The following is a 27,759-nucleotide window of genomic DNA, read 5'->3' as shown; positions in this document are numbered from 1 at the left end:
GGCCCCTGACATTAGCAAATTCTTTTTTGGGCAAAAAGAGAATGTGCATTTCCTTAAGCTCTCCAGCCCAGCGACCTGCTCTGACAGTCCTCTAAGCAGCAGAACTTTTCAGTCAAGGGTTCTTGGTAGACACACTGAAAGCTACCAGGACAAAAGGTTATTTTGTAACTCTCAAGACTTGTGGAAGAAATGCTACCATTTCCTGACTTCCCCAATCCAGCTGTTCATGGCCTATAAGAAGCAGGAAGATACAAGGTAAATCAACAGTGAGCAAAATTTTGCTGACATGCTGACACTGCCTTCTCTGCGGTATTACTTTCTTCTCTTTATAGCAGATTGGCACAAATTTCATTTAACCTATTCCATCCATGTTCTATGAATTGTCAGTTGTCTTTTGTAATGTTGTGTGCTCCTTGTCAGAACTGGATTTTGTAAAGGTGCTTATTAGAAAGTGTTAGCAGAAATACGAATTTGCGTGAATCTTGATTTAACACTACTGTGTCTGAGTGCTGTCAGATTCTCAGCTCTAATGAAAAAAACATGCTTGGTGCTCTCCAAGGTTGAAAAGACAACTTGGGAGAGGGGAAAAGGGGTGGGAGGGGGGAGACTAGTGAGGCCAGGATTCTAGCTATTCGCAGCCTCTCCAGCCTCCATCCCTTCTTCTCCAAAAAAGCCCAACTAGCAAAATATTCAAAGCAAGAGGAGAGGAGCGAGATTGCCTCCGCCTCGCTTGCTCTGTGTAGCATAACCACCTATGTTTGGAAGTTATGGGCACTGGGCTAGGATTGCACACCAAGGGTCAAAGGATGTGCATGCTCACAAGAATGCACAAGTAGAGTGTAATGGTGCATACCACACATGTGAGTTACCATCACCTACTACTGTGCAATTACAAATTTTCCTTTTAAAAAAGCCCTGCACTGAAGTCCCAGATAGGGATGACTGTAATAAAGGTAGAATGGGACATCTGTACGGTTAAACTAGTTTAGACTGTAGTTTTGTAAATACAGTTTAGTGGTGTCCACTGATTTGAGATCCAACCCAGCAAATCAACAGAGGCATTCAAATCAGTGAGAGATTCAACTATTATTTTAATAGGCTATGGATCAGCATCTAAGTATGACAGAAAATTACTGGTTCACATGACAGGCAAAAGAAGGCAGGGGATATGAGTGCACACGTCTGTTCTGCCAGCAATGTATCTACCATCAAGAATAACCACCAAACCTCAGTACAGTGCAGTCTAGTCCAAAAAGAAAATAAAATGTTGCAGGCCAGCTAAAATCTGAGTTATCCAAAACCGTCTTTCAGTAGCCCTCCAGCACCCTAGAGAAAGCCATGGCCATCACTGAAGGAATATTTGGCTATCTGGTGGAGGGAGACTCCTTTGGAAGGGAAATTAAAACAGCCCAACAGGATCTGCAGTTCTACCAGGGTGCATTTGCTGCATTAGGAAGAACCATTAGGATCCACAGTGCTGTCAATTTTGCTCAGATAACTAATGGATTGGACCCTCCCCCAGAACTGGGACTTCCCTGGAAAGTACAGTGCAATTCTGACTAATTTTAATATAGCAAAATACACATCTAAATACATATTTTGAATGTGTGTAAGTAAACAGTGATATTTTATATTTCCAAAATAGGGGATTTTAAAAAAATAGTTCCCAGCAATTCAAAAGGGGACTTTGTAACTGTCATATGGATGGCTGCAGACCCCTGCTCCCCAATTCATCTTGGCATTTGGGATGCCAAATGAAGTGAACAATGACTTCACTTCAAGTCAGTTTTCCCCCCTTTCTTCCAATTTCCTCCACCCTCCACCAAGTGCACATCAAACTGGCCTTTTTTAACATCTCGACTAATGAACTGCTCTTGAAGGCTTGTACGGTTTTTGTGATCTTTTGATTGGCCTCAAAAAGTTACTATAGTAATACATGTTTTGCAACATTATTCTGAAGAAAACATATTTAAATACGGGGTGGAATTGTGAGTAGAAAGACTTGTATAATGGACTTGAGACAGATTTACTCAGTTAAAATTAAAATAGGGCTATTTCTAATTAGATATTTATTATACACAAAAACACAATCTGGCTTTTATTTTAAAACACATACAAAACTCATTTTTTCATCATACAAATCCAACATTTAAAAACCATGAATACAAATACCATCACTTCTTTACAAACCACATTTGCTTAATGTTAAAATTCTGTAGGTATTCAGGGGAAGCAAAGGACCATCTCGTGGGTGTTTTACCCTAAACTACAATCTATCTTAGTTTTAACAATCTTCTTACAGTAATGTTATAGGTTCTGCCACAGCAACTAGAAGAGACAATTAAGATAACACATCTGAGTCTTAAGAGGAGGCAAATACAATGACAGTAAAAGTATATGAAATTAAAACTGACCCAGCCATCAATACCAGTATTTCTAACAAAGCTAACTATGATCACATGCACAAAACTCAAATTTACCTTGAGGAAACAAGTGTGATTTAAACAAAATAGATTGCCAACAGCATACTATTCTGCAAAATGTGGCAGAATGCTTTGATAGGACTTTCAGATGCTGCTCACATGTTTTGCTAACCAAACTCCTGTAAGATGCTCAAAACTAGAGAACCATGGGCTTAAATCATTACAGTCATCATTGCTCATTATAGCATTGGTCATTATAGTGCGGAGGGGTAAAAGGAAGTGGGGGTGACTTTGAAATAAACCTTGAGTATAACATCACAGTAAACCATAAGCAGCCAAACAAGTGGTTGTGAAGTTCGGTGATAACAGCAACATCTGCCATTGTATTTTAAATGGTAAAATACAATGACAGACAGCATCACCAAGACAGTGTGATGAGAGCCAAATCAATGCCACTATTGCTGTAACCGAAGCGATCAAAACCATGTCAAAAGTGTATTAAGCAAACATCAACCAAGAAACAGCGTGGTAGACTAAAGACAGCATTAGAGCAAAAGGATTAATGAGAATGAATTCAGTTTATGGACAGTAGAAGTATTATGTAAATATCCTTGAAGATGTTAAAAGTTTGCTAACATAATTACTGAATAATCCTAAAGGTTGAAAGCAACCTGTACTTGCTCCAGTCTTACTTTACTTTGGACAATTTGAATCATTTTTTAAGACTTTCAGAACTTTTTTAAGGACTTTTGAACCTTTACTTTTTACTCTAATTCCATGGCTGAATCTACAGTTTGTGGTAAAAAATATGACAAAAATATAGTAGTCTCATGTCATTTCTCTGCTAAAACTGTAAAATCTCATATATTGTATATGAATTAGAAACATTTTTCAGCTATGGCTTTTTAGAATGCTTTTGCATTATAGTGAGGTAGATAGCACTTAGTCCCAAGATAGGCTGTGCATTCCCAGATGCTATCCAATACACAAAGGTAGCAATGAATACCCAGCATTTCTTTTATCAAGGTGATAGATGCAGAAAATCAGAAGTCACCTCAAAATAATGTTCATAAAAATACCCAAATACATAATAGTTTGTAGATATAGCAAACAGCATCACAGTTTGCTCCAGAAGTTCTCTTTTCTCCTCTGAGCTCGTTCGAGAACCTGAGATGCAAGGGAACTAGAAGCAGCAGATCGAACAGATAGCTGAGACAATCGGTCGTCATCATCTGGAAACAGAACATGAAAGGACAACTGATTATTTGCACAGTTAATATGCAATGGAAACAAAACAGGCTTGGAAACTTCCTTGAAGCTTCAAGGTCAAAGGGACAACAGCAAGTTATCCACAAAAAGGACAATCAATTCCTACTCTCACTAATTCATCCTAATATAGGCAAACAAGTATGCAGGCATTACAGCCAACAAAACAGACTGCATTTGCAAGGCAAACATTTTAAGGGGCTTCCTAAACAGTATAGCATTTAAAGATTCTAATTTGTCTTTTTCTAGTGGCACTGAAAAAGAGTTACTTTATTTTAGAAAGGTCTAAAACACAGCTTGGCTAATTTCCATTTCTAAACTGCCCCAGGAGCTTTGGCTGTGGGGTGGTATAGAAATGAAATAAATAACGATGTTCATTTGTGAGAAGTGTTTTAGAACAGGAATGCAAAGTTCAGACCACTGAAAGGGCTGCTTCAAGGATCATTTTATTATAATTGATTGTTAACATGAGCCACACTTTGGCCATATTGTACAGTACACACAGTTTGCACACGATACACCATTAAAAAAAACCGCAGAATACATAAAAGGGTGAAACTACTGGGAATTCTATAATGCAAGACTCTGTACATTTATTCCAGTAAATGAAGGCATGGGTTCAAAGGCACACCTCTGCACCTCCCGGAACACTGCAAAGGGTCATGGGGTGTACTCTTGATGCATGAAACATTTACATTGAGCACTGTGAGTGTTCTTCTCAGCTGGTTGAATTCCCTGACTACCTTATAATTGATAGGCTGCACATACTGTGAGTCATTTAACCCCACTGCTGCTTGCACAAACAGCTGTACATACATTTATCCATGAATCGTATATCCATATGTCCTGTGTTGTACATGTTATTTTCACTTTGACCAAAATCCAGTATTCCCAACAAGGTATTGTTTTTGTAGTAACACAATAGCAGAGCTGGTTGTGTCTACTATAACTACAAATGAGAACCCTCCAGCACCATATCAAAAGAATCAGAAGAATGATGAAAGAAAAATTAGCTGGATGAATATATTTGCTAGTTTTGTAGTATGTCTTAATATTCGCCTTCCGTTTTTGAAAGAACTTAGTCCTGATATGGTAAGAACTTATAGTGCACATGCACTTACAAATTACCAGGGCAAATGTGCTTTGAGGTGCTCCTAAAAACTGACAGTACTGAAGGCTTGTCACAGTGGTGAAGTCTCACCACTGAAGTCTTGCACAGTAAATCAGAGCATTATAAACAGGAATCATCGAATGCATCTTCCAATACTTGTTTTCCCAGTGCTAATGATTTGTTGTTTTAGTAGCAGATGAGTGGTTCAGTGACTGATCTGTCATCTCAAAACATGTAGTGAAACTGCAGCTTATTGTTGAAGATTTAGTAAACTGAAGTACTTTCTGTAAATATTGGTTGCTTTCTGAGCAACTTGCACAGCCCACACACTTTTCAGTCATGGCAGTTACTGCAAGTTGCTAAAATGTTTAACTGGTAGCTAGGCTTTCCTTGTAAGATGAAGTTGTCAGAAGAACTACAACCCTTTCTATTAGTTTTGTAAATGCATTGATTACATCCAGGCAAGACGTGGCAAACTTTTCCCTTCCCGGTTAGTTCTCTGGGGTACTGTGAGCCTATCTTTAATTAGATTTACACAGTTAGCCTTGAGGTATTAAAATCCATGAAAATTGGCTTTATTGCCTCATTTTCATGCAAGAAACCATGACTGTAGATGCAGACCTGCCCCATCACATTCAGAAAGAAAACTACATTTCAATTATTTCCTCTTATGTGGTTAACACAACTGGGTCTCACCCACAGCTCCCCAATTTAAGCAGTCTAGTCAAAGGTTGAGATTGCATGACATGCCAACCCATAATAAGTCAGGGTGGGTGAGTGGTTTTCATGCCCTACCTCCTATTTATTTTTATTTATTTAGACCATTTCTATGCCTCTCCTTCTTTCCGATGTCCCCCTCCAGGAGACACTGTGAGAAGGAACAAGTCTCCCCCCTCTGCCAGCCATGATTATAAGGTATTTCAGATCACCACAGTTGTGAGAGTCCCTGCAGTGCAATCAGCTCAACTCCCAGTCTTGGGTGGGTAACATGCAGGAGACAGCTCTTGTGCATCACCCCAGCGAAGGCTGGAAGCTGAACTCTTTACTACATCAGGGCAGGAGCCCCACTGGCCCTATGGGAACAACAAAGAATAACATCCTCTTTGCCCTCACAGTGCAAACAGGCTTTTGGGGAGGATGGGGGAGATGCTCAAGCACTCCCATCTGCCGCTCCAGAGGCAGCAGGAGGCAGGGATGCCTGAGGAGCTCAGTGGGGCTACCTAAGGAATAGGGTAGCACCACCAGGTGGATCACCAGCTCCCACCTCCTGCCTCACAGCAAAGCTCTTGGTTGTCATGTCTTGCAAACAGCCACCCTTGGTGAGGAAGTCCCTCTTTGCATGACAGGTCAACCCACGTACAATAGCAAACAAGGGTGGGTAGATGTGGTCTAAACCAAGTCAGTAAGCACCAGCTTACTACTTCCAACATGTGATTTTGAACTCTGGCTCCTATTTTTCCACTTTTTCTTTGATTGGAATTTTATATTTCATTAACTTTTCTAAATTCTGTGGAGACCCAGATGGCTCTGTCCTCTCCAACTTCTGGGTCCTGGAGGATAGATCACATAATCATTCAAATATGAAACAGCAGCTACACTTATCATATATAAAGTGTATGAAACCAAATGTTTCAGGTATATTTAACACTGATAAAGGAGAAAAATACCTTCAGGATTATAGTTCTTTTCATGAAGTGGTAACTGCAACCAGCTCCTTTGAGGACTTGCAACATTACCTAAACGAAACAGCATACCTTCATTGCATTTTACCAGCCTAAACAATTCTTAAATTCAGGAAAGGAAAGCAGGAAATTAATCATAAGCATTAATTCCTTATATTAGTATTGAGATGAAGAAGTTTAAGTGTACACTTTGCAAGTGTGAAGTAAAATGTTGGGGCAAAAAAATCTTAACTTCAAGTACAGGCTGATGGGATCTAGGCTAGCAGTGACTGACCAAGAAAGAGATCTTGGGGTTGCGGTGACAGCTTGATGAAAATATTGACCCAGTAAGCAGTTGCGGTGAGAAAGGCAAACTCCTACTTATGTTAGGCATAACTAGGTAAGAAATTGAAAAAAAGATATAACAGTTGCATTCCTCTTATATTCCTCAAATCTCTGGCGCATAGTTTTGGTGGCTATACCTGCAATGCTTTAGGTTTAGGGTCTGGGTATCTGAAGGAGCATCTCCTTCCTTAAACACCTTCCCACCCCCTAAGACCCGGGTTGGAGGTCCTTTTTGGGAGCCCTCTTTCAAGAAGATCAGAAGAGTGGCTACCAGGGAACGGGCCTTTTCTGTGGTGGCACCCCGGCTTTGGAACATGCTCCTCAAAGAGGTGTGCTTGGCACCAACCCTTTATTCATTTCATCGCCAGGCCAAAACTATTTTATTTTCCTGGTATTTTAAGATTTGATTGAGATTTTAATATTGGGTTTTATCAGATTTATGTCTTATTGTATTCTGCCTTTTGTTTGTTTGTATCACCATCCTTAGACTCCTGTAAAGTATGGGGTTAAAAAAAGCTCAAAATACATAAATAAAAGCCAGCCCCCAATTTGGATGGCTCTGAAAGAGGACTGGACAAATTCATGGAGAATGGCTACTAGCCTTGTTGGTTATGTGCCTGTACACCAGGTGCCGAGGAGCCTGGGCAGGTGGAACTGTTGTACCCAACTCTTGGGCAGCTGGTTTGCCACTCTAGGAATGAAATGCTAGGCTGAATGGACCATTGGTCTGATCCAGCATGGCTTTTTATGTTCTTATGTAACATATAATGTATGTAACATGTAATGTATGTTCTTCCAAACCCTGGTTAGGACTCCTAGGGTATGGAATGGGTTTCCAAAGGAGGTGGTTGAAGTCCCAATGGTGAGGGCGTTTAAGGATAGGCTGGACATGCACATGGTAGACATGCCATGAGTAGAGACAGCTGGAGCTGGGGGTCAGACTAGATGGCCCAGGAGACCCCTTCTGATTCATTCTGCATCTATGTTTCTGTGTAACAGTAATAAGCATATTGTACAATATTTTCCTGGAATAAACTATTTTAAGAGAATGCTGTCATAAATTGTCCACTGAAGAACACTTCTCCTATAGCAAAGGTATTAAATCTCTTTTAGCACATGGAACAAATACTACTTTGGGAGACCTCCTGGGGGCCACATTCTGGTGTTGCATAGGGCTGAAGTCAAAAGGCACAGTGTCAAAATACCACCATAGTTTAGCTTAAAGCTGTTTCTGTTAGTAAATCAGAAAGGCATTTCAACTTTTCATGTTAGTAAGGCATTTCAACTTTTCAGATGGGGAAAACTTCACAAAAGTTAGGAAAAGACAAAAGAAATTGGAGATTAGGAGAAAGGGTGTGGCCACCCGAGGAACCACAGATGCCAGGCAGGCAAGATTTGGTGCCCAAGGATTTGTAACTGCCTTCATTTCAACCCCAAATTGAAAAGCAAATTTCTGCATGTCTAAGCAAATGATACTCTGCCAAAGTCTGTTGCTTCCCAACGTCAAGTCAAATTGTAGAATAAGAAATACTAAGGTATGTTTCAAAGTATAGATCGTCTATAATTAAAGTGTCAGTTGCTGCTGTCTTCAAGAAGGATAAACTTCTATTTAAATCAGAAAAGAGGATAAAGGGGATATAGAAATGAAACCAACCATTATGTTGAAACTCTGGATTTCTAAGAGTTCCCTTAATGCGGCATAATGGACTCCAATATGGCAAAGCAGGGTCCTTAGCTGATTTTAACCCAGGAACAATTGTTGTCTTCTCCAAATGCACTGAAGTTGGATGATCTCTTACACCAGTGGTATTTTGACTAGGCCAGTGATCTTTCCTTAGGGGCAAAGGGTCCAAGGTTTTCAGTCCAGCAGCTGAGGAATGACCCAGAGATATAGTTTCTCCTTCATCCTGAAATGCCCACAGAAAAGAAATTGTATGCTGTAAGAATGTTCTGTTTACAGTGAACACTCATTGAGTCAATGTTGTTCACATGACACTTTGTACTATATTGCTTCCAAAAGCTTTCCACAGTCCCTTTTGGAGCTAGCTGGCTATATCTGGCTACAGGTATATAAAGCAGATTGCTTTTAAATGAGTTCCACTTACAATGACAACTTTCCCATATGATCACTTCAAAACAGTTTAGTATATACATAAAAGTGAAAGAGAGTAACTGTTTCTTAGCTTTGTCCAATTCATGCTAGCCTTTAGATAGCTTCCCCACCCTGACTTGCAAATATATCCAGTAGCAGCTCATGACAACTGATCTCTTACATAGAGGCTTGCAAGCACTTTTCTACCATAAGTGTCATAGCCATTTTTGACTGCTACACGGCATGAATGGGCAGTGGGGATATTGCTGTGATTCACCCTCCTGCCCTTACATTCCAAAAGTATGCATAGATCAGCTCCATAAGAATAATGTCACAAGGACATAACAAGTGGAATCCGCAACGAACTGCTGTAGCACCGTTAATTTATTCAGGATTCCAATCATGCCCTCTTTTATTTATTCTATTCCATTCACCTCCCACTGCCAACACTCAACATTCCATGCCTACTGAGCATGCTCCGACTACTTCTTCTTCTTTTTAATTTGCCTGTTCAGGTTCCCCTAACCATTGCCCCAAGGATGTGGGGAGGGTATTTCTGCATGCTTTGAGCTTCCCTGAAGCACGGTAATACTTGGTTGTCAGATGCCCGTTTCAGCTATTTTTGTTCACTATTGAAGGAAGTGATTGCTGCAGTGATCCAACAGAAATATCAGTTATGTTCATACCACTCCCTTACCACACATTCTGTACAGTACCCAAAATTCTGACAAACAGAAATGTAAAACAGGAGCTTTGTAACGATTACAGATGACACAAAAACCATCTATGATTTCTCCAGAGTTAATTCTTTATTGTCTTCAAAAGGTAACTCTAGGTAAGTAGCCATTTTTATTCTGTGGATCTAAAACACAGATTTTAAAAAAAACAACTACTATAAAAATAGCTGGACCTCTTGATACATTGTTTTCTGATAATTGCTGTGTCTTACCCTGTTAAATTTTCTTTTCAAATCTTCTCTTGAGCCTTGATTATTGGTCAAGCCGTATTTTTCTGATAACTCCTTCCTGATTTGTAATGAAGATGAAGATTTGACTTTAGGTGGTGATACTAAAACAGCACCTCCTGAAATAAGAAAAAGCACAACACATCATTGTTCATTCTAAATTTCAATAAATAAATACATGGTGTACATGTTGTTGAAATTCTTCTTTTTAATCAACTATTAAATTTTTACCAGCAGTTGGTGTTGTAAGGTCATGATGTGTTCTTTGGGCTCCACCAATTGCTCTTAGTTCTGGAGTAGGAAGCCGTCCACCTTCCCTTGAGGGCACTGGAGAATCTGTCCTATCACCTGGAGAATTCATATTTTCTCTGAAAAATATGGCACAGCATAAGATATACGATAAAAAGCAATCAGCTTCTTATTTATTGGAGGGGCATACTTGCCAGTAATCTGTAGGCTTTCCTAGCTGGCCATAAGCAAAGTAAGAATCACAAGAGATCTGGTAAGCTATTACTCAACAAAAACTTACATTCTAAGAGGTTTGCTTCCTACAACTGTTTGAAGATGCCTATTTTAGAATTTCATGCCTCTCATATTGTAGAATCATTCTTTTAGTTAAACTATTAACTAATATTATTTACTGGGCCTGTAGATTTCTGAATTGGTTCTTTCCTTTTACCATTATCAAATCTTCCTCACAGGATTGTTGTGAAGCTAAAATGGAGAGAAGGAGTATCAACAAAGTCACCTTGGATTCTTTGCAAGAGGGAAAATGGCAGGAGAAAAAAGTAAAATCATTAACTACACCTTGTGGTGTACAGTGTAAATTCAACTTCTGTCAGTTGTGGAATCTGCCTAAACTACCTATTCTCTTTGGTATTAAGAAAGCTCTCCATCTTAATATCACCACAAATCTTACTTTTTCGTGTTAGCTAGCACAAGGTGTTGGACTTAGCAACATTCTTCACTTATAGCAGCTAGGCATATCTTAGAATAGCCACGTTTTGTTAACACAGTACATTCATATGAAATGTACCTCGAAGAGTTTCACGAGGCACATCTCAGAACCATATCTGATCACTCCTACAGTTCCAAGACATGCACCTTAAGACATTTTTCCAGCTGTTATCCTAAGTATGTCTGAAGATCATAAGAAGGAACAGTTAAAATGGAAGGTGACCTTCTCCAGGGTTTATAGGGCAATTTGCAATATTTCAAATATACATCAAATTAATCTCAATAGGCAGCCATGAGGGGAGGGCTCTTTTTCGTATGTTTAACTTTACAATACCTACTTATGAATCCTGGAGTATGACACTCAACTGTAATAACAAATGTATTCAAATGTAATATCAAACCAGGGTATGACACCACCCCACCACCCAAACTACTCACTTTGCGGAGGCTCTGCTTGATTAAAAACTTCCTAGTTGTCACTACATCTAATTCTCTAAATCGGGAATCTATGGCTTATGCAAATCCAGAATGGAAACTAGAGACACCTGGCAGTTTCTAAATGAATAGTTCTGTTTGAAATTTATCCTGTGACTTATTAGTAATACACAAAGTATGGCTCAAGCTACCTGACCTAATACATGCTAGCCTCATTCATATCAATTGATAAGATTTCCCCATTACGTAGTGGAACTAGCATTGCCCTACTTAAAAGACACTGCATGTAATTATCATACTGAATAGCAACGAGTATGAAAAAAGGAAAAGACTTCTAAATATTTACTCTTGCTGATTGTCAGCATTGGTATTCTGATACTTTTGGTCTTGTTCTTCAACCTCTTCAGATTCCTGTTTATTTTCTTTTTCTTCTCCTTCTCCTAATGCTGGTGAATGGACTTCCAGTTCTTGAACATTTCCTGGTTCACCCCATGCCAATTTTCGTTTCACTGGAACAGTAGCAGCATCTGAGAAGCCTAATTTCCCAGTATTATTCTGTTGGAACTGCTCTGACCATTCAGGCTTTGGCAATATCTGAGGACTTGGAGAGAGATTTTTCTCAGGGATCCTGCACGAAGAGGAATCAAGCAGGGAATTAAATTCAAGATTTCACCTTATGTATCTAGATTCCAGAACCATACTGACTTAAATATATGGTCAATGGCATCTATGTCAAATCAAATTTGACAGATTTATATTTCAAACACATTTATCGTTCATCCTGCAGTCAATCTGCTATGTTTAGTAAAATATAGTTGATATCCAAAGATGCTGCACTATCCAAAGAACTGCACAACTAGTTCTGTGTGGCCAAAGGGGCTTTGGGCTTGAAAAGTGCAAACTGCATGTAGGCTCATCACATGGCAAGATGCTTATGAAATTTAGGGCTCTTCCAAAGGAAATTTGCAAAACCTCAAAAAGCTCACAGAAGCTTGTTTGACATTACTTAATAGAAACAGTGCCTAGCACAGAGGTTTAGATATCTGAGGATCCTTATAAGAATATATTTGTTATCCATTGCTGAATATATTTGTCCTTCTTATGCCACGCAGCATGTACATTTTTATTTCTAGCATCCTTTTGATATTTTTATTGAACTGTTTTTTGGCATATATTTCCGTGGCTGTTATTTTCAATGCTGGCATTTTGTGCTATGATATTATTTTAACAATTTAGAGTTTTATCATTGTATTTGCTGACTTTTGCTATTACATATATAACCTATCTTGTCATGGTTGTTAACCTGAAATGTGGGAATAGAAACTGTAAAAAACAAATGTACAATATCTCTTTGAATTTGGTTTTTCCTTTTGATCACCCAAAAAGGAGGATATAAACTTATATAACATTTGCAAAATGTTAATATATATGTATAGATGGAATTTTAAAACTGTGTTATAATTTTAAAATATAGTATTTTTTTAAAGAGAGCCAGTGTGGTGTAGTGGTTAAGAGCATGGGACTGGGACTCAGAGGATCTGGGTTCCAGTCCCCACTCAGCCATGGAGCCAACTGGGTGACTTTGGGCCAGTCACAGACTCTCAGCCCAACCTACCTCACAGGGTTGTTGTTGTGGGGATAAGATGGAGGAGGAGAATGATGTAAGCTGCCTTGAGCCCTTTGTAGGAAAAAGGCAGGATATAAATCGTAATATAAATAAATAAATAAATAATTTTCTCTGTAAACTGTGACCAGGTGACTTGTGTGCCTGCCCATTCTACCTGCTGTCCAGGTGCTCTGGTCAGGCAATAATTAGATTGTTCTTTATCTTTTAACTGGAATGGGACAGGATAGCTCTTCAAATAAAGTGCTGCCCTCTGTAAAAAAGAGGTCATATATGACTGTGGGGGCAATCCTAGCTGAAAACAAGACAGAGCAAATAGTAGATTGGAAATATTAACTAAACAGATAACATTTAGGCAGGAACATTTATAACACAAGTTTTCATTTTCCATACAGAACCCCTTACCCTGCTAAATCTAGAGCTTTGACATTGTTGCTTATGGTTTCTTCTGTACTGGAATCTGAGGACACATCCCAAAGCCTGTTGTTGTCTGAGAGAATCTGATTTAAATGCTCTCTGGAGAAGTGAGTTCCCCGTATTCTTTGCCTGTACGCCTCTGCTTTCTCTCGAAGTTCTTTCACCTGGTCATGAGGAATTGGCAGGATTGGTGGGTTTGTTTTTTTGTGTAAGCTATTGGCCAGTAAATAGCCACAATGAATAACACAGAGCAATTATGTCACAGGCAATGCATAATGAGTAATATTGCACCAGTGCTGTAAGGAGCGATATATGTAAGGCGAAAGCGTATGAATACATTTTTAAAAAGAAAGCATGTGTGTCAAGCAGTCCAGCCAAAGCACAGGTATCAATAAAATTATTCAGCAAGCATGAAAAGTGCATGAGCTATGCAGCTGCATAGTACTACACTGCATTACTTCTGAAGGGCCATCAATTCTATCATTGCTCCAAGCAGGAAGAACTTAGATGCAACCAACCTCCATATACCACATGGTATTTAGGGTGCTTTGAGACCCCTAAGGAGAGGAATACAGAATAAACAATATTTACTGAGAAGTAATGTTATTGAAAATGTCATTCACTCAAATCAGGTAATGATCACTGTTCTTCTATTGGGATTACAGTGTTATTCTGCCTCCTACAGTTGAGATTACAAAAATGTAACTTAATTTCCTTTAGTCTTGTTTTGAGATAGGGCACATTTAATCAAACACTCCATTTCGATCCATCTGTTTGAATACTTAGTCTGACATTAGTGACTGCAAGCAGATCCCCAATTTCTGTGGTATCGAAGCATTCTAAACCTTAGCATTGTGTTAATAATTAGAGATAGGAAGACATGATAATAATTTGCACTCATAAGTAATATCTACCATATTTTATTATTCTACACTATTTTACCAAGTCTTAAGAAAATGAAATCTTGGTGGGTAAACATATGCAGTAGGTTAAATAAGGTTTAAAGTGCAATGCTAAAAATATTAGATTTATGTATTTAGATTTATGTATTTTTATAATTATGTATATGATTACCTGCAGTTGCAGCCCAATCTGACTTGCCACAGATGATAACTGAAAAGACCCCACATGCTCAAAACCTGCACATCACAAAGACTCCAATAATACACTTGGACCACTTGATGGCATTGTGGCATTTCTCTGTAACAGAGCGGGAATCAATTGCCCTGATTGCCTCTTCCCAGTGTGCCTGTTAAGGCACTACCATGCAGAGATGAGTGGAAGCAGGTTCTGCTGCCTCAGTCAGTGAAATACCAGAAAATGATTGTGAATGCATGTTGTTGAAGATAGGAGGGCAGCACTGATTTCTATTGGATTCATACATGCTGTATAAACCTTATGGTGAGACATGTACAGCACATGTAAGTGCAGTACAGGTGATCGGAGGGAGTAAAATAAAGTGTCTCAAAGAATCTTCTCTATTGGCAATGCAGCTGCAACACATCTTTCAATTCTCATTAGGTCTGAACTATTCAGGAATTTTAGCTCACAGGTACCCTAAATTAACAGCCAAGTCAGTGACATATATTCAGGAAGTGAAGATTGCCCTTAAAAGACTTTATATTCTTTTCAGCGCCAGGTGAAAACCTTTTTATTTGCCCATCATTTTAAATGTTAGGAATTTTAATCAGGTTTTAACTTCACTGTTGGTTTTTGGCTTTTGATTTTGCTCTTATTCTTGATTTTGTTTCCTTCATTTGTGAAATGTTACTGCTTTTATGTGCATATTTAACTATTTATTTAATTATTGTTAATCTGTCAGATTGTTTGCTTTGTCTTTTGTAAGCCACCCTGAGATGCTTTTGCAGGGTATAAATATTTTAATTAATCAATTAATTAGTTGCTGAAATTTCCTGTATGTCACATGGTTAGCAGTGAGCAAAGAGATGCACTCCTACAAGAGAAATCCAAATAAATGAAGCTTCCTCCTAGCATTTAAAAACCTGAAGAGGCATTTCTATTTAATATGGTAAATCCCTAACCTATGTTGGATGGCAAAATCGCAATCAGATGTGACCCTATACAAGATGAAGACATAATTAAAACATACAATCAATTGTATACCAATGCAGTAGAGTAAAATATAGACAGCACATCACTCTGTTTTAAAACAAATATTTGGAAATATGCAACTTTTAACAATATATGCTATTGTAAAGCTATGTAGAAAGTAATGAAAAGCAACACACTTTAGGAGAAGAAATATATGGTCAGAAAGAGTGGACACCTTAGCAGGAGCAAATGAATTCAGCAAATGCTTACCGAGAAACACAAAGAACCCCTCAAGATTCTTCTGTGAAGCAGGAAGCAGCATTTATCCCAGCAGGCTTGAGAAGCCCCCACTGTGATTATGAACTGTCCCAAATTAATTTTTCAGAAATCTAATTTAATGTGAATTTATACTAGAACTAAAGGAAAAACTTGCAATACTATTTATGGTTTTTTACACAATTTGCTTTCAGGTAGTCACTGCACTGGGACTGCATCATAACCAAAGATTCCCACATTGTCAGCCTTTGGAGAAACCCAGTCACCCTTGAGTTAATTGCTAGGGTGAAGGGAACCCCATTGAGAATGCTATTCAGCAGTTGTTGCTTTTTAGCTTCTGTTTTATTCAAACTGCAATGATAGCAGAACAAAAGCATTCCAGGAGCAGATGCATGAAGAGAAGCAGTTCTGGGGAACATCAGCCGAGACTGGAAACCAAAGACAGCAGCTATCAGTAGCTATAATAAGAATTGTACCATATTTAGCAAAGTTTGTTTGTTCTATATGTCAGTCTTCTGTGGCCTCATTTTATAAAGTATGCAGCAATAAAGAGTAAAGTAATTCCACACTGAACCACCTTCCCACAACATGGATCTGAAAGACACAATCCTCTCAAATAGTACAACAGCACTACAACTTTCAAATGAATAGCATTCCAACTATTTAAATACATGCTCACTTGATCAGGCATATTTCTCCTGATACGCAACCAAGCTCCATCTTTGTACATGTACTGAGTTGGAGGTAAGAAGTTTGATCTGTATTCCGTGTTAATTTTCCTAGGAACAAAAAAGTTAGCATGATAGAGATACAAAAATACAAAAATGAATTTGTAACTATCTAGGAATTTTTACTGCTTCCTTATTGAGAAATAACCATTATGTGAACGAATTAAAAACAAACCATGGACAGTGATTAATTTTTAGGAGGAGATATAGTAAGCCTCAAGCCCATCAGGAAGTTGAATCACCCCCTAGGAAGGCCCACCAACTAATTTCAAATGTATAATGGTTACCTTCATATATTTTAACAAACTCAGAAGAACAAACAGGATGTAGCACATTCTAAAATAAATCACTTTTATTATTCATGACAGCCTAGCATTAGGTGGCATGAAGCCACTGCCTCAGCACCTGCTGTTTTGGGATATTTTAATAAGGTAGCAAATTGGCTATTTAAATAACTTACTACCACTACTACTACTTAGTGGTAGGTAGGGAGCAAAGTAACTTGGCTGGTATTGATACACTTTGATAATCTTTGATTTGAGGAGGGGTCAAGACACCACTAGGTGGCTTGTCTCAAACAGCAAAATGTCTGGAGAGTTGCTGCAGTGCTTCATATATTTCAAAACTGATCTTTGGCAATATATGTAGGTTCCATGTATGAACTAGTGTTAGTTCTGGCTCACTTAAACCATGGAACAAGTTCCAAAGGGCATAATCAACCAGCAGCCTCTCTCCTGGGTGTTTATACATTTTCCAAATATTTCAGGTAGCTTTGTGTATCAAAGACCCAGTATCCTCTACTCTTCAAAAATATTAAAACTCTTGTTTTCACAGTTTGGAGATAAATCCAGTTTATTCTGGAAAATTTTGGATTAAATGAATTCTCTGAATTTCTGTTTCACAACTCAACAGTCCTGAGGTTAGCATACTGAGTGGACGTAATGCAGTTGCTAAGAGGGCAAGTTATGAACCGGAAAGTCACTGTTTCAAATCTCACCTCTGCTGTGATCTCATGCAGTGACTTGACTTTGGAAAGCCACACTTTCAGAGTGCTAGGAAGCCAGAAGGGCTGGTATGGTGGGGAGGAGGAGCATTTAGGTTGGGCAAACATTTTAGGGGATGGGCAGATAATCCTTGAATATATTTCCAAAGCCAAAATGACTATAATGATGATATGATGATGATATAAATGCTTTTTAGGAGGATGTGTCTTGTACATAGAATTTCAAAACACAGAGAGAACTTAGTGCAATGTATTTTACTCACCTTAAGCTTCTATGCAAACAGGGTGGCTTAAGTTTTTGTTTGCAGTGTTTCTTTTTTGTTTCCGCTTTGCTTTGCTTTGATGAATTACCGATTGTCTTCGAAAATGTTTCCTTTCTTTCATTCTAAGGCAAAAATACTTGTATGAATGCTTTATTAACTTTTTAAAAAAAGATGTTATAAACTACATTTCTTTAGCATACTGATCTTTGGCATGAACATTTCTAAACCAGTGATGTGGGTTTCATGGAAAGTTGTGAATCAGGAGATTTTGTAATATCCTTAGTACATGGAGATGCAATTTAGAATGTTACTTGGGCATGTCTAGTAAACAGAACTTTATTTTTTTCTCTGGTTATAAATATATCAGTATTTTTCCAAAAGTCAAAAGTATTTGGCAGAAATACCTGACCAGGTAAAAACATTCCACAAAGCACCCTTTGGGCTTCTTTACATGATCCCTCACACAGAAGTCTCTGGAGCCTTTCCATAATATTGTCATTTTCTAAGGCCTCTCCTGAGTTTTTCCAACCCCTTTTTTGTGGCTTTTTTCAAGAGCACAGAGACTCTAATATTTTCCTATATAATGCCAATAGTCAATACAGAAGCCTCATATATAGATTGTTGTAATTCTGATCTATTCCACAGCAGCTCTTTATGTTGTGCACTAGAAATATATAGAAAGAAGGAGAGGAAAACCTCAGGTGGAAAGGGCTTTGTGTGAAAACCTTGTGTGAAGGACACTTCCACAAAAGAAAAAAAAGGAAGAAACCTTAGTAAACCACCGGGTTATATGCCTCATGTAGGGAAGCCCTCAGGGTTTGTTCCTATAGCAGGAACTTTGTCAGCTGAGAATCTGTAGGAAGTGGAAAGGGAGGACTGTTGGTGGAACAGCTTTTACACCCTGCTGTTAGTCCACTTGTAGAAAGTTTGGCAGGCATACATGTCCTACCAGTGATGGGGGATGAAACAGGGTATTCTGGCTGTATACCAGGGATTGCCATCTAGTCCTTCAACATGGTCCACAAAAGGGCCTATTTGGCAGACATCTGATCCCTTAGCTGCCCAATAAATTAGAAGGGATTTGGGTGCAGTGGCTGCTCCACCACAGATTCTCATTCAGACACACAATGAGGTTATTTTGCCCATGTTTCAATTATACATCCATCCTGTACTGTATAATAAATCTCTATCATTTCTTCTTTGTGTGCCTCTCCCTGCTTCTCTCTCTTTCTTCCCCTATACATGTGTATATATGTGCAAACCTTTTTGCACAAATGGGATTTAGAAATATGTTTGGTATCACGTATTAGAGTCTAGAGGAGATTTCACCAGATTTAGCCTAAATTTATTTATTTATTTATTTATTTATTTAATGGTTTTATATACTGCTACAATAGCCCATATCTTTGCATGGCTATAATTCCAAGCATGTAGGGTATTTTACATTTTATTTGTATTCTTTTAATTACATTACAAATTCATTTCATGAAGCCATGCATTTCTAAAACTGGAAAATTTTCCATAGAAAACTATAGTAACAGGGGGAAATCCACACAACATCGTAACTAATAACACATTCCTAAATGTATCTATGGAAAAGTAAATTCTGCTGAGTCAAGTTAAATCACTTCCTCATACATATCCATAGGACTGGGTTATTGCAAGACAATGCTATGCATATTTACTTAGAAGTAATTCCTACCATGTTCAATGGTGCTTACACGCAGGTAAATGTATTTAGGATTTTACAGCAATAAATGCAAATTCTATCAAAGTTATTTTTTTAAAAAAAGACATGTCACAGTTAAAATAAAATTGAACTGCTGCATAGTTTTGGGACTTAGTGAAATCTTCATTGTAGCATAATTTTTAAAAAGTTTTTTCCTATGCAAATACCTAAACAGGGCATATATCAAGTGGGTATAATCACTAGATTAACCCACCCTGCCAAGAAGCCATGTTTGGTTTTTACACAAACAACCCATGATGTGTCCAACAAACAATCAGGCTCACCAAGGACTGTTTTGCCCTTTCTTTTCCTTCATCCTCCAGATAGTGGACTTGGCAGCTAATGCCACTTTTGTCTCCTCTCCCTGCTGCAATTGAGAGTCCTCTTTGGCTTCCCACAATCTCTTTCCCTTTTGTTCTACCCCTATTTTTTCTGGAGATCATGACAGTCCCTCTAATGTGCCCAAGAGGCACATAGGCAGGACTGTTACTAGTTCACAATGCTTTTTAATTTTTGTGCAATTTTTAAATTATTATTTTAGTTGGACTTGCACAACTGTAGAGGAATGCAATTCCATAGGCCAAAAAATAGGAATATCCAGGGTGGTACCTGTTGTCAAAGTACTCAGGTACCAACCCAGGAAATTAATAAAGAGTGGCTCCAAATAGTTTCCTCCACACACACAAACACTGTTTTGACATGATGGCCATAAAAAGGTGATCAGTTAAGTCCAAGCAAACCTGTGAACTATCTTTCTTGCAAATGAGGGTGTCTTTTTCCCCGTTCACAGCAAGCTCTTCATTTCCCCACATTGATCCCACTGTTCCCAACTTTTTCACCCAGTGCTGACACTCAAGAAGATGGAAAATATACCCCACCACATTGCTTAGTTTGCAAATTCACATCCATTCTGTGCAGTGCAGCAGACATAACCATTTCTCAGTTTAGACATCATGCCAAGGCAGTTTGTTTTGCACTGTGATCTTTTGGTTTCTGAGTTTGGCTTGTGGTGTTCTTAATGTTTCCATAGTTATATTTTCTTAACATGGGATTTGGAGTAAAGTTTGGACTGAACCATTCTAACAACAGAAATGCTTTACACACATCTGTTTTCTTAAAAGGAGAATGAACAAGACAACATGTCAAGACACAATGGATTAATAAAAAGACGCATCATTTTAAAAATCTTATTTAAACTAAATACAGCCTCCCCACCCCCACACAATCACAGACACCAGGTCAAGAATTTGAGTTCATGTTAACATTTCATATACAAAAACTATGAATTGAAAAAAATAAACACGTATTTAAAAATTAAATATAACACTGTAATTACCTTTTCTCCAGAAATATTGACAGGTTCAGATTCAGGACATCCTTTCTCTTCCAAACATTTCTGTTTCAATTCTTTCACAGGAAATGAAGGTTTGAAACTCCTCTCATATTCAGTTTCAGAAATAATAGCAGGAGACTTAAAGGGAGGAATGGACTGGCTTGCACTGTGGATAAACTTTGGTGCAGAGATGTTTACTTATTAGTTGTTATAGCTAAAAAAAATTCCTGCAGGGGATTTAAACAGTGGGACCTAACACTGTTTAATTTAGTAGAATATAATAGTGGTTTCCTGTGAATTTCAGTGAAGTTTCGAAATGTCATATCCAAAGATGTCCCAGCACTAGGACTAATAACATTGTGCTAAGGTAAACCTTACTTATGCAATGGAACTTGGGGAACATGGAAAAGTGTCACTGCCAAACGCAGGCAGCAACTTGCTGTTTTTCTTTTGCACTGGTTTCATTGCACAAACATCTGTTTAGGCTAGTACCAGTCAATGGTGGAGTTCACCCCGGAGTTTTCCCTTAATCAGGCATTACAGGACCAACACAGCTGAATATAATCCAAGATGTGCTCCTCAAAAGATAACTGTATATCCACCATGCAAAAAACATTGTACCTAAATGGAATGAAAATGCATTTTTTCATATGATGGGCTGCTGCTGCTGCTATGCACCGTAAAGTTATCACCAACGTTCTGGTGACCTTATGAATGATTACCCTCCAGATATACTAGCAGCATAGTATTTTATGCACAGTTTAATACACTGATGTTGTAAACTTATACAGACTCATCTGGCAGTAAGGTTCACTTAACAGAGTGGGACTTCCTTCCAGGAACACCTGCATAGGATTGCACTTAAACCAAAATTGCATTATAAAGGTTTAATTCCTTAATTGTATTTAGCTGGACTTATTTGTAAGCATTCATGTGTAACACCCATTCCTCAAAAAAGCAATTACTTTTACATCCCTTGAAGGTTACCTTGTCTGCTGCAAGTACTGGGGATAGTTTCTGAGGGGTTTTCCAAACAAACTGCCTTTGATACTCCGAGCTTCTGGGGAAGCTACTTGATCTTGAAATGTTCATGCCTGCTTTCCTCTGTAGAACTTTATCAAGCTGTCAAAAGATATTGACATTGAACTCTGGATTTTTCATCAAATGAAACAGTATTTAATTCTTAAATAAGCAGTACAAAATTAAAATTAATAGGGATATTTACTTGAAGGCAAGGTATGTCATCCCACTCTATAATTATCTCTGACTTTAGCTAATTTAGAAGTTTGACTTTAACATACAGTTTACCTTGCATAATTATAAAACAGTAAGCTGGCAATTACCAGATTGTTTCGAATCAATACTTCAGCCTTCAAAATAAAACTTCAGCCTTCTTAACACAAAGTATACCTCTTAGAATACTATACTGCTAACTTATACCTACTGAACTGAACTGCATGAGCAAACATGTATATGATTACAGTATTATTCCCTTTTTCACTCATCCTTTGGTCTTCTCCCCTCTGAATTCATCTAGACCACTCACTCTTCCAATACTCCTCCTGTAGAAGGCCACACCTGCTCCTTTCCTGGTCCCTGTTTTCTCCCATTCTTCCCCAGGCTCTTTTGCTTGCCTTGCATCTATTAAGAATCGAAGCAGCTCAACCAATGGCAGTCAAGGTCCTTCTGTCACTCCAAACCCGCTGTAACATTAGGTGAAATGTCTGTCATGGGCTTCAGCACAGCTATAACAAAATCTCATACAGTATCAATGAAACTGTTTATTTTTTATATTACATATAGGGATTCAGTTGAACTACTATTATTATTTGTCTTGACTTTTCCTTGCATCACCAAATGAAACTGTAGTAGTTTCCTACCCCATTGTCTGATTTTCCATCATCCTTTTTGGTAGAAGCTAATATTCCATTTTCATGAACTGACGTTTTGGGTGGTGACTTCTTCCTTTCTGAAAGAGTTACAGTTGATTCAGATCTAGAACCTACAGAATTGGAATGAGTTTTCTCAGGAAGCCTGGGTGCATCAGGTGTTTTAATATTTTCATGATTTATATCATCTTTGCTGTCCTTTCTATGCTGCTCAGGGGGCTGGTGAAATTCAAGTTCTGATGATGCATCTTTCTCCGAATCATTGTCCCCATTCCACTCAAAGGACTTTGAAACCTGTGTATTGTAATAAGGCACTCTTCTCTTGGAAATAAAATTTGGTTCTTTTGAGATTCCTGTAAGACATACAATATTAAATATGTGCATTGTTTAAAAATCAAAATTCTCAGTCTCACTTTCAAAATGCACATTTTTTTCTAGGCTGCAGTTAAATACTGAGAGCCAGTGTGGTGTAGTGGTTAAGAACATGGGACTGGGACTCAGAGGATCTGGGTTCGAGTCCCCGTTCCGCCATGGAGCCAACTGGGTGGCTTTGGGCCAGTCACAGACTCTCAGCCCACCCTACCTCACAGGGTGGTTGTTGTGGGGATAAGATGGAGGAGGAGAATGATGTAAGCTGCCTTGAGCCCTTTGTAGGAAAAAGGCAGGATACAAATTGAAAAAAAAAATACAGGAAAAAACAAAGGTGCAAATGGATATTTCATAATATAAATGCCTGCTTTATTTGCTAAGAACACCAATTAATTGTTTTTATTGTTGAAACTCACAGAGGAAAGCATTTTATTGCCAAACATAAATAAGGAAATGGAGGGCAGTAACAGCTAGTGTTGACCAAGCATGTTTTCTTAGAGAACAATTCTGTTACATCCACTTGGAAGTAAGTTCCATTAGACTGAATAAAACTTAGAACACAATTCTATGCATATTTAGACAGAAGAGGTCCTACAACTGGAATGCTGACTGTGACAAGTTTGGAGTTACAGAACTGTTTCAGCCTAAACATGCACTGGACTGCAGCCTTAAAAGCAGAACCCTAAACATACACATAATGGAGTCATACACACAGCAGAAGCTGCATCACATCTAATAAGGCTTTATCCTTCAGTAGGATGGCTAAGCATTTAATTGTTGTAGAGGACTAACCACATCTTTAGAACCAATACATAATACAGGTCACATTTTGCAAGTGTTCATGAATACTGTTTGTTCCATATTGAAAGTTACCCTTTCAAAATCGATCCAGAGCACAGACCTAAAGGATTGCTATCCTGGAGTGCTCTACCATCCACCCATTTCTAACAGTGTATATTATTTCATGTCTATCACACTTTCTTTCCATCTGAACTTCATCATACCACTCTGTACTCCCTAACTGCTAAAAGTATTGCTTTTAACTGAGATTAGCAGCAACTAAGTATTTATCATACTCTTATTGCCATATAAAACCTGCACCAAGACTATGAAAAAAAGTAACTGAATTTGACCCTTATTATTTGGCTCAGTATAATACATACATAAAAACGAACCACTAAAATAGCTATTTCTTGAAGCACTGCAATATCAAAGAGTAGCAGTAGATTTAGCCTGGCTTACCAAGTTCATCTGATCGAAGACCAGCCCACTGGCATTTGTGTTCATATGAAGGGTTATAAAGCTTAGATGGATCTGATTTTCTCCATTTGAAGTTCCTCTTGTACTCACTCAACCCCTACAGCAAGACAAAATGTGCAATGGTGAATGGTACCGTATTTCAGCACTGTCCCCAGGGGAGTTATCTTTACAACTGCTCTGAGACTGTAAAACCCTTCTTACAGATCTCAAAACAGTTTGTTAATTCACTCTTTAAAAGTGGGGTGGGGGGCAGTAAAAGCCCAATTGTTGTAAACTGTCTTGAAATTTTTAACTGACGGGAATTACAGATATTTTGAAAATAAATTTATTTCATGGATACTGCTAGCAGACAGAATGCATGTTATACCTGAAGATGCATGACTGATCTCTGGACTTTAAAAAAAGAAAGAGAAAAAGCTAAATGGAACTGCAGGAATGAGGGTGGCTACTAATCTGATGAGAAGCAGTGCAGAGGACAGACACATTTTTACCTTCCCTGCATATACAGTGTTTCCCCATAGTAAATTGCCTCCCACCTCCTTGGTCATTCACAGAGCTGCTGTTTCCTTTCAGGGGATATAATATAATCCAGAAGTATTGTATCTGTACCCTGCCTGGCACAGTGTTTTTTTATTATGCATACTAGCTAATGGCATATAATTCTGACAAGCAAGGTTGAAATTTGTTTAATGCAAGGAGTCCTTTGATCTCTATGTGTACATACTCTTTGTGGGGTATCTTTATTGTAAAGCAATTTACCCTCTGTCAGAGAGCTAGGCTTTGTCCTAACTGCAAAGGCATACTTTTCTACATATAAATGGTAACCTGGAATCAGTGTACAGCAATAGTGAAGATGGGCTAGAACGTTAGGAGCTTTATATATAACAAAGGGATTGCACAACAAGTCTATCTATGTAATCTATCTATTCCAAGGCCCTGGACAAGTATACTCTCTTCTAAATACTGTGACCTGTTTGGAATCTGAATACTAGTCTGATTCAGTCCTTTACCCTCTTCCCGTTATCTTGCAAATATATGATTTTCAAGCATGAACGTTTGGGAAGATGACTTCTTGCATCTTTCTCTGGATCAAAGAACTTTAACATCTGTATGTTATAATACAGCATTCTTTTTCCGGAAGTAAAATCTGATTCTCTAAAAATTCCTGTAAAAATCTGGTCTCTAGTTCTATTCCGATATTAGCATGTACCTAAAACAGAAGACTTGCCCAAGGTCACACAATAAGTTAGCAGTGGAGAGGAAGCTGAACTCCAGGATTCAAGTCTTTAGATCATACTTTTGACAGAAGCTATCCTTAACTTTTAAGACAATGAGGATTACATCACATGACATTCCAACAAGACACTTCCAGGTAGGAAATGTGAAACCTGCACACAGGTGATCATATCCAATTGCCTTACACCAATACATGCACTGAGAAGCCACAACTGACCACTACCAACTGGAATAAAAAACTCATGCATAAAATAATCAAAAAGATAAAGTAAAACCTGCATGCAAATCAATTCCTACATAACACAGCAAATGTCTCCTATGTAGGATTTTAACAGAGATGGCTACAGATTTTTCCCCTACTACTTTCTAAAATATATCACATTTCCACTTGATTTCACTCTTTGATTTTGATTTAGAAGCCTATGTAATTATTTGCCTAACCACAGCCAGTCTTGAGTATCTATCTTAATTTTTCTTTAGCATGCACATTTCATAACTATCAGCAATACTAGCACCTCACCCAACCCAATATACTTTACTGTCTAAGGAAAAGAAAAAAAATCCAGTGGCAATCCCACAATCCCTCCACCTCACCCTACTCCACCTGCACAAATATTCACCAAGGCACAAGCCACTAGGAAGCTCTCTTACTCTCACACAATCCATTCCACTGAGGTCTGCATACAATAATTTCCCAGTGGATTGTGTCCCAGGAAACAGAAATGTCCTTCTTCCACAAGTTGCTCAGCTAAGATGCTATTGCCTAAGTCCTTCCTTACCCAGCATTGCTACATTCTCCCCTGGCAAGCTCCAATGTCTTCAAATACTGCATAATATGAATATATTCAACCAAAAGAACTATTAATTCATTCATCCCCCTTCCTGGCAAAGCACTGCCTGATGAATTTCTGCCTGCACACACTGACGAACGATAGTAGGGCTTTACTCACCCCCTCCCCCAATTTCCCATGCCAGCTCATCCCAACTGGTGTCCACATGCTAATCTGGGCCCCCCCAAAAAAACACTGGACCGAATCCCACTCCCTGTGGGGCTCCCCTAACGCCCCTCATCCTCTGCGTTGCCTAGGCTCGGGCGTAGCGCTTGAGTGACAGCCAGCAGCAGGACCCGATTGGCTGCCCAAAGCGGAACGGGACCCCAGGCGACGATAATGGGCTCTTCTCTTGAAACTTCTGGAGCCACAGCAGGCAGTACCAAGTACTCGGACAAAGGCGCGGGCGGGGGGGGGGGGAGGAAGCCGAGCATTTGTTCTAGCTAGATGCCTCTGATGGGAGAAGTCCCGACTGAGGATAAAGCAGAGGCGGTGGCAGCTTCATCTCACCTTCCAGCGCACGGGCATGACTCCCCGCCTGGCTGGAACTGAACCCGGGCACTGACGTTTCCCTGGACGGTTACGGGGCTGGGCTGGGGTTGTAAGGAGGACGCGATAGCTGTAAACGCTCTCGTTTCCTTGACGAAAATACCCCCGCCTTCACCCCCGGGCCTGGCCTGCTTTGGCTTGCGGGCTTCGGCGCCTCAGACGCCTGCGCGGAGAGCCACCCAATCAGAGCCCGCGGGCCTTCGGCCCGTGCTGCGTGGGGCGTGTGAGTTGCGCGCTTGTTGGTGTCTCCTCGCCGTGGCCGCTGTTCAGTCCGCTGCGGGAAAAGCGGGCGCGCGTCTCTGAGCCGTTGGCTTGACTGCAGCTGGAGGCATTATCTATCTGCCGGCGGGCTGAAGCAACGCGGGGGGAGAAAATCTCCTCCCTCCCTCAATGCAGGGATTACTTTAATCCTCCCTGCATCGTTCTTGCAGCAGGGAGATTTGGCCGGAATTGCTGTGTGCGTGTTGGGGGGTGGGGGGAGCTATGTTTGTGCCCAGGTTCAAATCAAATCCCTACCCAGCCACGAAACTTATTGCATGGACTTTGTGCTAGTCTCAGTCGTTAGCCTATCCTGCCTCTCACGGTTGTTGTGAAATTGGGGGTCGCCATATAAGCCATACTATGATGCTTGGAGGAGGAGGTAGAGAATAGAAACATAGTGCATATTTTATCTTTCCTCTCTACCCCCATCTGTTTCAAGCTTTTCCTGCTATGTCCTAGCTCTTACGGGACATAGAAAAATAATACACTGCTTCAAATATGTTACTGTATTTAATTTTTTTCTTGCAACTAGGTTTTACTTAAGTTTTTATTTGATTTTCTACTGTAGTTTTTAACTTTTATAGTATATCTTAAGTTGTGTTTGATGGTTATAAATGTGAACTGCCCAGGGAGTTTCAGCTATAAGACTGTATAGAAATATATTAACATACAAAAATTAAGTAACA

General features: G+C 39.0%; 1 protein-coding gene across 1 annotated transcript; it reads right to left on the bottom strand.

Moving 5' to 3' along the window:
- Window positions 1-2,068: 2,068 nt before the first annotated feature.
- MDM1 (Mdm1 nuclear protein) lies at window positions 2,069-26,913 on the bottom strand. Its single transcript, XM_044449928.1, has 15 exons — window positions 26,774-26,913; window positions 24,180-24,294; window positions 22,560-22,921; window positions 21,667-21,801; window positions 20,683-20,856; window positions 17,618-17,739; window positions 16,303-16,402; window positions 13,814-13,852; window positions 13,284-13,459; window positions 11,601-11,882; window positions 10,094-10,230; window positions 9,848-9,981; window positions 8,461-8,713; window positions 6,468-6,536; window positions 2,069-3,655 (listed from the first exon to the last, which is right to left on the bottom strand). The coding sequence occupies exons 1-15, from the start codon at window positions 26,789-26,791 to the stop codon at window positions 3,540-3,542; spliced, it is 2,232 nt and encodes a 743-aa protein (XP_044305863.1). The 5' UTR covers window positions 26,792-26,913; the 3' UTR covers window positions 2,069-3,539.
- Window positions 26,914-27,759: the final 846 nt, after the last annotated feature.

This window comes from Varanus komodoensis, unplaced genomic scaffold (genome assembly GCF_004798865.1).
Source record: "Varanus komodoensis strain SLA01 unplaced genomic scaffold, ASM479886v1 scaffold61, whole genome shotgun sequence".
NCBI lineage: Eukaryota > Metazoa > Chordata > Lepidosauria > Squamata > Varanidae > Varanus > Varanus komodoensis.
Note: the sequence above shows the minus strand (reverse complement) of the source record. Positions and strands in the feature narration are given on the sequence as shown.